This window comes from Enhydra lutris, unplaced genomic scaffold, assembly GCF_002288905.1.
Source record: "Enhydra lutris kenyoni isolate GAN:26980312 unplaced genomic scaffold, ASM228890v2 scaffoldscaffold18, whole genome shotgun sequence".
Lineage (NCBI taxonomy): Eukaryota > Metazoa > Chordata > Mammalia > Carnivora > Mustelidae > Enhydra > Enhydra lutris.
This window is the reverse complement of record NW_019154102.1, coordinates 15,223,293-15,239,309: the sequence shown is the minus strand read 5'-3', so window position 1 is coordinate 15,239,309 and position 16,017 is coordinate 15,223,293. Positions and strand designations below refer to the sequence as shown.

The following is a 16,017-nucleotide window of genomic DNA, read 5'->3' as shown; positions in this document are numbered from 1 at the left end:
TAAAAACTGAGGTGAAGATTTTTAGTCTATGTGAGCAGGAGGATTATGAAACCAGCAGTAGTAATGGAAACAGGAAGGAGGAGCAGGTTTGAAAAAGTTCATGATAAACTCATTTATGGTATGGAACATTTAGGAGATGTGTGACTGAAATTTAATGAAGTGTTTCAGGACTAGAAATACATTAGAAGTTGTTAGATTGAGATTGATAAGCAAGAAAGGGGATAATGGAGAATTAAGAATAAAGAAGCTTTTGCACTTAGGAGACAGGATACAGAAGAGAGGAAAGTCAGGAAGGGAGGAAACTCAGGAAAACACTACATTATCTGAGGACCAAGGACAGAGCAATGAGGAAGGAGAACTAGGAAAGTCACTAAATTTGGAAGTTAGGATGCTTTAGTTATTTTTGCCGAAATTTCAGAAAATTGTTAATAGTGGAGGCAGGTGGTTTGGGTAGTGGCTAGAACCAGATTTTAAGGGTTGAGAATTAAAAAGTACAGTATCAAGTTTCGGTGCCTGAAGAAATGATGGTGAAGGTAAAATGGAAAGAATAGTATCTTTAGGGCAGGCAGGGTGGAGGAAGGTTTTGAGGCTGTACTAGTTACCTAGAGCTGCCATAACAAATTACCAAAGACTGAGTGGCTTTAAAACCACAGAAATGTATTCTCTCATAATTCTGGAGGCAGAAGTCGTGAATCAAAGTGTTGTTAACCATGCTCCCTCTAAGGGCTCTAGCAAAGAGTATTTCCTGCCTCTTCCTGGCTTCTGGTGCTTGTCAGTTGCTGGCATTCTTTGGCTTAATGTGTCATTCCGATTTCTGCCTCTGTCTTCACGTGGTCATTTTCCTTCTCTGCATTTGTGTCTAAATTTCCTTCTCCTTTCTTTTATAAAGACACCAGTCAGTGGATTTAGGGCCCGCTCTCATCTGGTATGACCTTTTAAGATTCTAAGTGAACATGAATTTTGGGGGGGATACTATTCATCCCAGTACAAGTGGTATTTAAGATATGGGGATGTTACCATAATGAGATAACTACTTCATACCCACTAAGATGCCTAAATAAAAAAGGCAGACAATAACTAGTGTTGGTTGAGGATATGGAGAAATTGGATCCCTCATATACTGCTGAGTAGGACTGCAAAATGATACAGCTACTTTGGAAAAAACTTTTGTATTTTGTCAAAAGATTAAAGTTACTATATGACCCAGTAATTCCACTTCTGGGTATACACCCAAAAGAATTGAAAACCACTTGTCCACACAAAAACGAGTGTTCACGGCATTATTATTCATAATAGCCAAAAAGTGGAAAGAACCCAAATGTCCATCAGTTGATGATTGGACAAATTATGGTATATTCATACAGTAGAATGTCATGCAACCCTAAAAAGGATGAAGCTTCAATGCATGTTAACAATGTGGATGAATCTTGAAAGCATTATACTAAGTGAAAGAAGCCAATCACAAAAAGCCACATATTGTGTGATTACATTTATGGATATTCGTGGGTGCCAGGAGCTGAGGGGAGGGGTCAGGTGGAGTGACTGCTAATGGTTATGGGTTTCTTTTGAGGTGATGAGAATGTTCAGAAATTAACGATGATGGTTGTGTAACTCTGGGTTTATTAAAAACCAGCTAATTGAATACTTTAAACAGATGAACTTTTTATGGTATGTGAATCATATCTTAAAGCTGTTATTAACAAAAAAGATAAGGATGTTTTATATATTTCTAGGCTGGAGAAAGGTAAAATCTATGTGGTCACAAGTTTGCTTATTTTGGTCCCAGTCACATTGTGACTTCTGCATGGTCCTGCTAAGAGCAGTATATTGGAATTCATCCTTTCAATAGGCTATATAAGATTAATACATTATATAGCCCAGATTTGTCTTATAAATAAAAATAATTTATAGTTTAAGTTGTGAATTGTAAAATATGAGCCAAAGATGGTTATCTGAATGATACTAGTATATTATCCCAATTGTAAGGATAGTAAAATGAATTTACCTAAGTTTAAATTTTCAGTATAGGTCATTCTGAAAAAGGCTTCCTCTACCATAGTCAAGATAAATATGATTACTAATTGGCCTACCTACAAAAGAAAAAGAAAATTTTAATTCTACCAGAGTCCTGTTGATTTGATATGATCATGTTGACACATTCTGAAAATCATGCTTAAAAAATAATCTGCTAATATGGAGGGCCTACTTGAAAGATTCATCATTGTATATCGAGCCAGACTGGTAGCTAACATTTTTTGTATACTACTTTGTATCAAGCACTGTTTTGTGTTCTTTCAAGTCCTTAGAGCAAGGCCTTTGAAATACAGAGAAATGAAGTAACTTGCCCAGTATCACATAGCTAAGACTCTGAAGGGCTGGGATTTGTACCCAAACAGTCTGTCTTAAGAGAAGCAGCCTGTGTTCTTAGCCACTAATTTTGCTGGATTCCTCAAAGTAGATTAGGATATTTAATGAAAAGTTCTTGAGATTTGCATGAGTGGCATAGATCATAGTTGAAGTGTAAGCTTCAACTCTATTAGAGTTAGGCATGTAAGGGCTGAAACATATGTCTGAGGGAATAGTGGGGACAATAAACAATCCAGAGGACATGAATATAATTCTCATTATTTTTCCCTGCCAGTATGAGGTGAAAGCTCCCGTTCCTTCTGCCTGTTTCAGGAATATTTGTAAGCAAATGGCAAAAATGCATGAAGCTATATTTGATCTTCTTCCAGAAGAACAAACACAAGTGAGTAGTAATTCCTAACACTACTTTTTTATATATAACATATGCATGCAGAATTGGAATGTTTTTACATACTTTTGGTACAGTTAAGCCTAGTTCTTATTCCAATATGATTATTTTTTTCAGCTGTTACATTGACCTGTGGAACATAGGTAAAAATTTCTTGATTTCAAAGTGCCCCTAGCTCCAACAGGCCAGAGCAATTAACTGCTCTGCTCTATGTCAGCAGTTATAAGAAGCAGATTTTTCATTTGGCCATTGAGTATCAGAAATGCTGGATTCTACTTAGATCGTTCATTACATTATCAGTTTGAAAATCAGAGTTGGCATTTTTCAGCCGTAAAATATGTTGCTGTTATTATAATCCAAATGGGATAGTAGAAGAATTAGTGATGGAATTAATGAGATGACACATAAAGTAACTCAGTCAATATACTTCATTAATATTTGTTACATCAGTGTAAGTGATCAGTAGTAGGCATAACCAGAAAAATAGCAAAATGGGTAGTCTTTGGCACCTCTTACCTATGAAGTATCCACCCTTTGTCCTGTCTTCCCCTACATGAGTGTGATCACACAGTTCTCTTCACTGTTCACCAACACTCCTACCTCACCCCCCACTTGCTTGGTTCCCCTATCCTGGTACTTTAAAGATTCCAGTATTTCTTTTTTTTCCAATCTTCTTTACCCATCTTAGCTTGTTCCCTCTATACCAGGTTATCTCATTCAAACCTAGTTGGAGAATGATAGTGTTAGAATACAAGCCTAGTTGTACGACTGATGAATTTTCCCAGGGATTTTTGGTATTCAGACAAGTTTGTTACTTGAGCTTGCCTCAAATTAGTTAGGTACATGGGAGTGGGATTGGGAGCAAAAGGTAGCTTTCTTAGTATCTCTTGCCTATTCTTTCTCCTACTGCTTTCCTTTCCCATACCACCTCAGACTTCCATCCTACAGTAGCTCTTACTGTTTTTCTTCATGTTTCCCTAGGTTTTCATTAATCATTCCAAACTCATGATGAAATATCATCCAACTCCTTTGAGGCTCACTAAGAATTGAGAAGGAGCTATAATACATGGAGCACCCACTGGGTCTCTTTTTTCTTCCTCATTACTTCCTAGTCAAGCCATCCTTCTCATTGCAAGTGTAAGATCTCACATCTCTGACATTCTGACCTTGTGGATTTGTCATCTGAGTTCTAATTATGGCCAGGTCAGGGAGCTGGGCATACAGGTAGTCCATGTGTTTTTATCTACATCATCATTTAAAGGGAACTCTTGTCAGAGCTGGGTAAGAATTAGATTTTATGTCAATATTGAATACTAGTAGTTCCACAAAACTTCCATAGATGACTTTATATATATTTTTCCCTATTGAAAATCAGTGTTACTCCAAAAAATTGTTTCCAAAGATTAAATATATATAGCTTCAGGTCAGGTATTTCCCATAGAAGTTTTGAGCCATTACATCAAATATCTGCATACAGGGGCAACAAAATAATTTCTAGTAATTTTGCCAGTTTAGAAGGATGAAAGTATCTTTGCCTCTTACCATTGTGACCTTTTTTTCCCTATCAAATTCATATTTAATATATTGCAGAATTCTCTATTTCTTTTTGCCTGTCATGGTTGATCCCCTCTTATATATCCTAGAGGACTTCTAAAGGGCAGAAAAGCAGTGATAAAACATATCACTAAGGGGAAAACAAGCTTTTATCCAAAAATGTAGAAAAATTATACTAAAATAGCAACTAAATACCTCAGAGAAGCTTCTTAAAAGTATATGCCAAAGCAAAGATTTTTTTAAAAAATTTTCTTCAAATAATACTGATTTGATACTGATAATTCAGATGCTTATGTCTTCTATTTCAGTAGAGCTTTAAGAAACCATTTTCTTTCTTCTCCAGATGTTATTTTTAAGAATTAATGCAAGTTATAAACTCCACTTGAAAAAGCAGTTATCTCATTTAAATGTGATAAATGATGGAGGACCTCAAAATGGGTATGTTTTCAAAATATTTTTACTGGGTGCTCCTGTGCTGGATTGCTTGATTGGTTTTTATTCATTATGCTATCCTTTTCTACTGTATATCCTTTTCCACTATGTCGGATCCCCACAATGGTAAAGTCAGCAACTTTTTGCCTTTTTTCTCTGTGGAGAGGATATCTGTATCTGCCTATCTGTCTTTCTACATTAAAGTGTTTTATAAATGGTCCATTACTTAAAATGTCTGTTTTGAGGAACTGTGGGTCAGCACCTCCTTATGTTACCCAGTAGTCTCTCCCTATGCGGACAGGACTCAAAGTCCAACTTTGTAGTTGTGTGACCAGTAAAAGGTCCACTTAACTTCTATTCATAAAATGAGAAAGATAAAATTTGCTTTAAAGTCTTCCAAAGGGTCACAAAAAATAAAGTATAAGTGTATATGTCCATTTTATTGTAAGCTGTTGAACAAAATATATGTATTATTGGTGAAATAGTGTAATTATGTAAGAGAAAACAAAATTTAGAATCAGAAAACTTGGGTTAAGTTCCACTGCTTACTAGCTGTGTGACTTTAGGTAAATCGCTTACACTCTCTGCACTTTAATTTTCTTAAATTTGAAAATAGAGATAATGATAAAAAGTACCATCACAAGATTTTTGTGAGGAGCAACATAGATAAAGATATGGGGAAAAGATTATACAAAATGCAAAAGCACTGATCATGAAGCTACACCTTAATAGGATTTCCTTAGTGGTAGCTGTTCCATGGATTTTTGAGGAATAAGATATTTTATTCCCTGTTAAGTTTCAGGCTTAAACTTCAAACTTATAGGAACAAATGAAAAAAAGTATTTTGGAGTCAGAAATTGGTCCTGTACAATAAAACAAGTACACTGAATTGATTTTGCAAGAAATATTTGGAAGCTTCAGACTGCTGAATCTGTTGGCCATGCTGAATTTTTTGATGCAAAAATCTGATTCTTTCCTTGATTATTACCTTGTTCTTCTCTTTCTTTTTTTAAGAATTGTTATTTTCAAAAATTTCAAAGCCACAGAGAAGTTCAAGGACAGTTTATGAACACCAGATACCTCTCAGAAACTGTTTTTTAAAAACTAGTATTTTTAAGCCCCACTCCTCTCATACATAACGTTTCTTTTAGTCCCATAGCTAAATCTGGGTTGGTTGGTTTTTCTGACCAATAGTTCTGAAGCATCCAGGCTAACTCATTACCAATTATTTTCTTTGTTAATATAGCTATTTGGGGGTTGTACCACCTTAGTGATTTCACTGTCACATACTTTTAAAGACACTAATTCTGCGTAAGTCAGTTCATGCCTCTGAGTGATCCCTTGAAATATGGAATTCTCTGAAAATTAACCTCTAGACTCTAGCCAAAGACATAGCAAACTACCTGCTTAAAAGAAATTTTTGTTCTTGGGATGGCTTTCCCCTGCTCATGCTCTCTCAAATAAATAAAATCTTAAAAAAAAACAACAAAAAAACAAAAACCAACATTCCAAATGAAACTGAAGTGTCCCTTGACTCCATCTCCAGTCACAATCTCTTTGCCCCAACCCATAATCAATATTTTTAATAAATTTGGTCTGCATTCTTTGAGTACTTCACATTATCTCTGTATCTTAAAAAAAAGTAGGTAGCACTGTTTTATAAACTTAATATACTTATATGGTATATTGTATATACGCTGCTTACTTTTTTCTACTCAGCATTGTAACTGGTTTGATATGTAGGAGTTGTCTATTTTTTTTTTTTTACTGCTTTTTATTCTCCCACATGAAACAACCATATTTAATATAGTCATTTCTCCAAATGATAGATTCCTAGGTCATTACTTTTTTCCATTACAGCTATGCCACAGTGAAGATCTATATACATATCTACTAGTGTGACCATTTTGGGGGGGTATATATTATACAAGTTGATCAGAGCATATGTACATTCTCACTCTACTAGGTATTGCGAGAATATTCTCCAGAGTGGTTGTACAGTGCTGCCAACATTTGCTGTTAGATTTTTAAATGGTTGCCAGTGGTATCTTGTTTTGATTTGCATTTCCTAATGTTTGGTCATCTTCTCATATATTTATTAGTCATTCAGGTGTTCTTACCTGACTTTTCCTATTCATTTTCTTTGCCCATCTTTCTCTTGGGTATTATTTTTCTTGTGTGGATTTTAGATTTTTGCTTAAGCCCTAATCAAACTAATCCTTTATTAGTTATATATGTTGTAAATATCTTTTATGTTAAACAATTTTCAACTTCGATAAAACTCTGGAAATTTAAGTGGAAATTTATGCTAATTTTATGCTTAGTTTTTAGTGTGAGGACCTTGTCTTAGAAAGGATTTGTTTCTTTTTTGAGCCGTTGCTGTCAGTTTTAGTGTACTTAATCGACCATACTATCTATCACAAGTGCAATTTTGAATCTTTTAAAAATACCTGAATTAGATGTTTTAAATGGAAAATATGGTCCTTATTAAATTCTGCCATGTGATAAGAGGTAAAACATTACGTACATAAGTCCAAAGGCATTTTATAAATTGGACTGTAGTACAAACATTGAGGGTGCTTCTAATACCTTTGTCCCATGTACTCTAGCAATCCAGAACTTATGTGTTCATTAAAATACTAAAGCTAGATTTCCTCTTCTCTTTTACAAACTACTAAATCAGGGTCTATTTATTCCTTGATGGGCCAGTCCCTGTTTTATATGCATGGAGCTTTAGTATTTATTTATCCGAGTGTTGTTTCCTGGAATGTCCTTTCAAGTATGGACATTAATGTGACAGCTCAGTACTCAAAAGTGTAAGACTTTGTTTTTTCATCTAGTGTTGCTGGATGTATCATGTTTTGTATCTAGTAATAACATATGCATGAATCTCAGCTTTCATTTAACTCCTTTGGATGTCACTCAAGAAACCTTATCTTTCTTTCACTTGATTTCTTTAGTCATATACATGTACAGTTGATCCTTGAACAATGCAGGGGTTGGGGGCACCCACTCCCCTTGCAGTAGAAAATCCACATGTAATTTTTGACTTTGCAAAAACCTAACTAATAATACCCACTGTTGACTGGAAGCCTTATCATTAACAACAGTTGATTAACACATATTTTGTATGTTACATACTGTGTTGTTGTAGTAAAGCTAGGGAAAAGGTTTTGAAAATCATAAAAGTACATTTCATGCTGTACCATGTCAAAAAATATCTGTAAATAGACCTGTGCAGTTCAAACCCTGATGTTCAAGAGTCAACTGTATACTCTAGTGACAACTTATCAAAGAAACATCTTAATGTATTATTGTTCTATTTTATTTCATATTGTTTTAAGATAAATCTATTTTATTGGGCAGAATTATGAAACCAAGTCCAGCCTGCACTGGTTTATTCCTTTTCAAGATATTCATTGTTGAAAGAAAGCACTCTAACTTTCTGATAGCAGAAATCCTGCTAGGAAACATACTGACATTTGGTCCCTAGGAAATATGAATTTTAAATAATAGTCTTGGCAGTTAGAGTAAGACTGACTGTATGAACATTGCTTCTTTACGCAGTAAAAGTGAGATTAAAAATAGTTTTCTCTCCAATATCTAGGTTGGTCACAGCAGATGTAGCTTTTTACACTGGAAATCTTCAAGCCTTAAAAGGTCTTAAAGATTTGGACCTAAATATGTCCGAGATCTGGGAACAAAAGAGGTGATGACATACTGGAAAACTGGGTAGCTCATCTGACCATGGGATGTGTGTATTTATGAAGAAAATGTGGATGCCTGTCATTCAAGAACTGAACCTCAAACCCAAAGTGAACTGGATAGGGGAAGGGGAAAAGGAAAGTATCAGTGTTGGGAAACTGGGATTCAGTGGGATCTACAAGGAATGCCATTTTTATGCTTCCTTCAGTGAGGAGTAACTGATCAGGTGTCTATAACATTTTTCATTCTCTCTGGAAACAGACTCAGGTTTCTTTGGACCAAATCCAAAAGAACACATAGCTGTAACACAGCTGTAGTTGACTAGAATGCTCTGTATACTTTATATTAAAAAATGCTTTGCATTTCTTCCAGTGCAATGAAATTCATATGGTGTCCCACCTTATTTAATGATGGTACAATTTAAAATATTAAATCTTAGTCAACCTCTGTAGAAAGTTTTCTCTATGAAAGTAAAGCTGTTTGAAAAATTATTTTTTTACAGATCTTTCTATAAAAAATAAACATCTTTTGATTGCTTGGATTTAGAAATTCAATTTTTGTTTTAGTGACCAATGTCAAGTTTCAGGCCTTGGGTGTCGCATATTTAATCTTTCTACCACTGTATGTCAACTGGGTAAAGCCTTCCAGAGTAGTCTAAATACCTGAAAGTCTGATCACAGTAATAATTAAAGAATAAGATACTGGCATTTATTTATGCAACTACTAATTTAAATACTTTTCGGAAGTGGTATATGAAAGACTGCAGTTTAATAGCTGTATTTTTATAAAAGTATCTATGAAGGATTGGTTTGTGGGGCTCTTTTTTCCTTTTTATTTCTAGCAAATGGTAAGAATACATTTTCATATATTCTCCCTATTTATGAGTTCTCATTTTAATATTTAGATAACATATGAAATATGGCCCCCTTGGGTTCTTGTTTTTAAAAGAAGTTACTTTTGACGTGTATATGATCAAAGACCAGGAAGAAAACGGAACTTTTAAAATATAGGCTGCTGTGTTGGGGTCAGAAATACAAGGTGACGAGTAAGTTATTTAAAGATTTTATAATACCTACCTTCAAAACTAGAATCAGCAGCACTCTACAAATGAAAGTGCCTGTGCCTCACCTCATACCGGGATCTTGCCTAACCCTGTCAGAGTGCCTAACCTTGTGGTGATTATGTACAATGAAATAGTCTTATTTTGTGCTCTTCCATTTCCTAAAAGGAAAGCCTGTTTTCTTTATCATTACTAAGGTATGTCATTGGTTCTTAAACTGTCTAAAATAAAGCTGTAAAAAATTACCAGACTTTATAAGGCAACTTTTTTTTTAATAGTATACAGGAAACTTTAAATTACAAGCAGCCTACTCAAAAACAAGTATGGAAAAATTAGAAAATGTAATTAATCTTTAGAGAAAAGCCACAAATTAAACTATCAGCAGGGCTGATTTGAAAGGTTATTCGTGAATATTTTCAGTCACACCAAGAATGCTTTGGGGAAAGGGAACTTTTTATAAAGTTATACCTCCACCCCATCATACTAGAGAACAAGGATATAAAAGAAATACCCTACCTCTACCCACCCCCAAACTCTTGAGCTGGGAAAAGAAACATCACTTTGTTTTAATAAATGGAGAGTCTGTGGAGAACATGGCAGGCATCCCAGGCTTAGGACTAGATGAGAGGTACTAAATACCTTCAGGTTTAATTCCCATGGAAAGAATGATGTGGTTAAGTTTCTTAGAAAAGCAAAAACTAGATGTGTTAGGTAACTGGCCAGTGAGTACTTAAATATTTCAAGAGCAAATCTTCCAACTGGTCCAGTAACTGTTTTGCAAGAGTAAACCATTTTTCATAAACTATTTCATAAAGTTAGCAGTGAAAGTGTACATGTGCACATGGATTGCCTCACAGCTTTATTTTTGAAATCACAAGCAATTCAAAGTGACCGTCACTGAGGCCTCAGTTAAACGATGTTCCATTAGAGCTGCCCCAGTTTTAAGATTAAATAGTATTGCACTTTAAGATGAACTAACTTTCAGGGTCCTCTTCAAAGAAGAAAAATATTGCTTCCATCTGTGCTTTTCTTCAACTAAAAGCATATTGCAAAAAAAAAAACCCCTCTACTTTAAAAATTAATATCGCAGGGTACAGTAACATAGTAAAGTACCTGCTGATTTTAGAATCCTAGAGAACATTTCATTATAAGAAACTGTTTAGCCCATAATTAGTATGAAGTGTACACAGTATTTTTCATTTCAGTGGTCCAAGATACGAAGGTTCCCTGATACAATCTTGTTCTCTAATACTGCTCCAGGTGGGATGTCGATTCGGTCACCGTGATTTGCAATGATGATAACTGTTCCCTATGTGACAGGGAAGACAAAACAGAAGAGAATATATTTAATACTGCAGCTGAAATGCAACTGATTTTCTTACAATTACCAAATTTATGTAGAACTCCATTTACAATGTAGCAGTTGTACATATAGCAATATTAAACATGAAAAATAATAGGCTAAGGAAAATTTTATGTGTCCCTCTAGGAATCCTGGCAGTAGTTCTAGAGACTTTGCCTCTGTATCAGAGGTGGTACTAGAAGTGAGAAGTAGACCCTGTGCCAAAGGGCCCAGCATGACTGGCCCTTTGAAAGAACTACCTACAAGGTCACCAGCATTATCTACCTTCATAAAGATACTGAGGTGCGGGGCACCTGGGTGGCTCAATGGGTTAAAGCCTCTGCCTTTGGCTCGGGTCATGATCCCAGGGTCCTGGGATCGAGCCCCACATCGGGCTCTCTGCTCAGCAGGAAGCCTGCTTCCCCCCTCTCTCTGCCTGCCTCTCTGCCTACTTGTGATCTCTGTCTGTCAAATAAATAGGTAAAATTAAGAAAAAAAAAAAAAAGATACTGAGGTGCTTGGTTTATATTTACATACAGGTTTGGGTTTTTGTTTTTTAAAAATAGTTTACTAATACATTTTTCATGTCTTAAATGAGACTGTACAGATGAGACAGTATTAGCAGTAAGGTTTCATGTACATGTGTGTATATACACACATAATATCAGCAATAAAGTTCTATATATATATATACACATAAATACAGGTCTGTACGGTTGACCCTAGAACTCATGTTTGAATGGTCTGGGTCCCACTTACATGCACTTTTTTCAATAAATACAGAACAGTACTGAAAATGATTTTCTTAAAATTTTCTTATCTCTAGCTTCCTCTATTGTAAGAATACAGTATATAATATATATGACCTACAAAATATGTTAATCAACTGTTATTAGTAAGACTTCCAGTCAACAATAGGCTGTTATTAGTTACATTTCTGGGGAGTCAAAAGTTATACATGGGTTTCGACTATAGTGGTCACTCTCCCCAGCCCCCATGTTGTTCTAGGGTCAACTGTATATAAATATATATATATACACACACACATATATTTTTTTTGTTTTCTCAAGATCTTTATTTAAGGAGCTTTACTAAAGGAAGAATAGGAAAAAGCTGTTGTATCTTTGGTTTTGAGCTTTAATACTTATACCCATAGTCCTTCCTATCTCTTAGGCTAGAATGATACTCATCTGAGTACCCAAGTACTGTAGTATGTGAATAAATCTCTATACTGAAGACAACCGATTACTTTAAAAGAATATATTATATTTAGGGGTGCCTGGGTGGCTCAAAGGATTAAGCCGCTGCCTTCGGCTCAGGTCATGATCTCAGGGCCCTGGGATCGAGCCCCACATCGGGCTCTCTGCTCAGCAGGGAGCCTGCTTCCCCCTCTCTCTCTGCCTGACTCTCTGCCTGCTTGTGATCTCTCTCTCTCTGTCAAATAAATAAAATCTTTTAAAAAAAGAATATATTATAATTAGTATAAGTGAAGTTATCATTTTTTCTACTTTCATTCAGATTCAAATAGTCATCTTGGGTGAGCTAATGCTACTTTAATAGTGATTCTCTTTTACAGACTGTCATTTCAATAAAATAGTACCAGTTAAATTACTTGTGTTTGTGGAATACAGCATTCAAATGGAAAGCAAAGTTCCTATATACAACAATTATTATTGTATTTTAACTATGTTGTATATCTATGGAAGATAGTATTAATGCTAAATATTGTGGTAAGCTATTTCATTTTAAAAATGTATTTATGTCTTATAAACATCTGGTATAGATTAAGAAGTATTCTTTCAAATAAAGGTAAATTTAGGACTAGAAAATGAAACCTGTTTTGTAAAGCTGTAAAAACTATAATTTTCATCAGAACAACACACCTTTAGTGAAACATTCTTGCCAAATGTCACATCTCCTGAAACTGTGAGGTGATCCAATTCAAGCATATCTGGTATACTTTCAAATCTCCTTAGATAATCCTGTACCTGAAAGAAACACATTGTTTCAAGAATGGGTTAACAAAAACAACAAAAAGAAACAGGGATTAACAAATAGTTTAACTGAACTGCGAAAACATTCTGTTTATGGCCAACCTCAGGCCCTCGATGGGAAGAACCCATTTGCTAGATGCTAGATGCTGTGCAGGAGAGACCAGGAAATATGAACACTGTCCCTATAGTCAAGCAATTTATACTACCACTAATCAGAACAGGCATTAATAAATAAAAAGATAAACAACATGCTAAAAGCCCAATGAGTAGTTCAGATTATCTGGAGTTTAGTTGGAAAGAGATCATCACTGAAGCAAGCCAGACTGGAGCTGGGGTTTATGGGAATATTTCAAAAGTGGAATATTTCATGCACAGCAACAGCTCAGATTATCAGTACAAATGATGATTATGTTATTTCCTTTTATAGGGACTAGACATTATCTTATAGGGCCTTGTTTACTATTTTGCTAAGAAAATTAGAAGCAGTCTGAAAAGTTCCATTGACTTCTACCACAACCCACTTGCCTCCGAGCCCGTTACTCTGTCCCTGCCTAGTACTGGGGTTGGACTCTTTACTCCAACTTAAGGCCAGTCCTTCTTCTGGCCTATTCAAGGATATTGTCCAGTGATTCTCCTTCTTTAGTGTTTTCTCTCTGATTGCATCAATTCCAGTCAATGTGTAAACATACCATAAATTCTCCCATCTTTAAAAACCAAACAAAACGAACTCTCAAATTTACATCCCTTTCTATATCCATGGCTGCAATTGTTTTGTTTTGTTTTTAGGGCAAAATTCTGAATTAGTTATCTACATATCTCTAATTTCTCCTTTTCTCTATTAAATCCCTTCCAGTCAGGCTCCAGAACATTTTTTTAAAAACTTTTATTTATTTACTTAGTTATTTGACAGACAGAGATCACAAGAAGGCAGAGAGGCAGGCAGAGGGAGAAGGGGAAGCAGGCTCCCTGCTGAGCAGAGAGCCCGATTGGGGGACTCGACCCCAGGACCCTGGGATCATGACCCAAGCCGAATGCAGAGGCTTTAACACACTGAGCCACCCAGGCGCCCCTCAGGCTCCAAAACTTCTATATTGATAATCCTACTGATGAATTCTCATTGATCCTGAACCATTCATCTTACTTGAATCAACAGCAGCACTTGACATAGATGATCACTCCCTCTTTCCTGAGACATTTTCTTAATTTGGCTTTTAGGGCTTACACATTGATGGTTTTCTACCACCAATTCCTCATCTGTAACTCCTCAGTGACTTTTGCTGCTTCCTCTACCTCATCCCCATCCTCTAAGCCTTGGACTATCTTGGGGGATAGTCCTTTTACCTCCTAAGTGATACCTATCTCATGGCTTTAAATACCAGTATGAACAGAGGACTCTCAAATTTACCTGTCTCCTCTGATCTAGAAACAGTCTAATAAATTTGAAGGTCTAATAAGTACAGTATCTCCAAAATTGAAATCCCCATCCTGTTCCCCTAAACCTACTTCCCCCATCTCCATAAATGGCAGGAAATTCCACGCTTCCAGTTGCACAGCCTAAAAACCATGCAATCATCCTTAACCTTTTTTCTTTTGCACTCCCGTCTCATCCAAGAGCAAATCCTATAGGTACAACTTTCAAAATATCTCAGAATGTCAACATATTTTCATTATTTTCACTGCCATCACCCTGGTCAAAGCCACCATTTCCTCTTGCCAGGATTCCTACAACAGCCAATTCCCTAATCTCTCTGAATCTACCCTCATTCAGCAGATTAGTCATTTCACCCCTTAGCTTGCAACTTCTTTGATGGTTTCTCCATCCTCCAGGAAAAGAAAAAGCCACCCACATTTCCAATATTCAGTTACAAAGTTCTACATATTAGGACTGTTTCCTGTCTGACCCAACTACTATCCCCATCTCTCACTTACTTACTCTGCCCCAGCCACATTGTGCTTTGTAAAGTCCCTAAAACATTTTCTTCCTCAGAGCAATTAGCCATGCCCACTTAGACCCCGGTTCTGAATTTGGGCAGCTAACGTTCTTATCTCCTGCAGAGTATTGAAGAGGCTATGAAGAGTGATGGGGAAATGAAGAGGGAAGGGTGAGGCTACGTAGAAAAATGGCTGGGGACCCCGGGTGGCTTAGCTGGTTAAGCATCTGCTTTCGGCTCAGGTCATGATCCTGGGAATGAGCCATGTTAGGCTCTCTACTCAGCAGGGAGTCTGCTTCTCCCTCTCCCTCTGCCTACTTGTGCTCTCTTTCTGTCAAATAATCTGTTTCTAAAGAAAAAAAAAAAAGACAAGAAAGGGAAGAAAGAAAAATGGCTGGCAGTGCCCTCTCACGATGTGGGAAGATGGTGGGTCTTTGTACCACTGGGATTTTCCCAGCTCAACCAGGCTGGTAAGAGGCACCCAAAACAGGGAGAGTCCTTAAAGTGCCTGATGTTATCCTGGAAATTGCAACACAGCCACAGGACCCACAGTCATTCCCCATCAATATAAGAGGCAGTACATACCTCCCCACCAAGTGGCACGAACCCACAACCAGGATTAGAATAGACTTGGGCCTAGCAGGACTCCAGGCCAGCCACAAAGGCTTACTCTGTCACACTTCATTAACCTCAGGATATCTGATGTGATGAAATGTTTCAAATTCCGCTTATCATGGTAGGGTGGGGTTTTCCTATCCTTGCCATGAATGCTTTTCACCCCAGATACCTGCATGGTGCACTCAATTTCTCAGTGAGACCATCTCTGGCCATGCAGTGTAAAATTACACCAACACTACCCCCACACACATTCCCTATTCCTGCTTGGTTTTTCTCCAAAGCATTTTCTACCACTTGACATACATTTGCTTATTATCATTTTTACCCTGCTAGAATACTCATAAAGGCAAGGATTTTAGTCCATTTTATTTACTGCTAACTCTGCAGCACGTGGAACACTGCTCAGCATATGGTAGGGGCTCAATATTTGTTAAAACGGAGTTAACATTCTCCCACTGATGAAAGCAGTGAATAGTTTTACAGGAGACATAAAGTAAAATGTCCCAAAGTTAAATGTTCTTTTCCACTCTTTAGCAATCAGATTTCGAAAGTAAGTTACATCTTTATCTTTTATGGTTGATTCCCTTTAAAAGACCTCAAAGAGGAATTTAATAGGTCAGCAGCTG

At 36.4% G+C, this 16,017-nt stretch overlaps 2 protein-coding genes across 10 annotated transcripts in view; one reads left to right on the top strand and one right to left on the bottom strand.

Moving 5' to 3' along the window:
* Positions 1-9,749, top strand: part of LOC111147949 (VPS54, GARP complex subunit) — a 103,858-nt gene extending 94,109 nt beyond the window's left edge. For all 5 annotated transcript variants that reach the window (XM_022504227.1, XM_022504226.1, XM_022504228.1 and 2 more), the window contains 3 exons: positions 2,642-2,749; positions 4,653-4,747; positions 8,349-9,749. In XM_022504227.1, coding sequence (XP_022359935.1) covers positions 2,642-2,749; positions 4,653-4,747; positions 8,349-8,454 — 309 coding nt within the window. In that variant the 3' untranslated portion in view covers positions 8,455-9,749. The remainder of the gene's footprint in view (positions 1-2,641; positions 2,750-4,652; positions 4,748-8,348) is intronic.
* An 8-nt stretch (positions 9,750-9,757) lies between these two features.
* LOC111147950 (UDP-glucose pyrophosphorylase 2) overlaps positions 9,758-16,017 on the bottom strand; it is a 74,591-nt gene continuing 68,331 nt past the window's right edge. For all 5 annotated transcript variants that reach the window (XM_022504233.1, XM_022504235.1, XM_022504234.1 and 2 more), the window contains 2 exons: positions 12,732-12,836; positions 9,758-10,815 (listed from right to left, as the gene is read on the bottom strand). In XM_022504233.1, the coding sequence (XP_022359941.1) occupies positions 10,708-10,815; positions 12,732-12,836 (213 nt within the window). In that variant the 3' untranslated portion in view covers positions 9,758-10,707. The remainder of the gene's footprint in view (positions 10,816-12,731; positions 12,837-16,017) is intronic.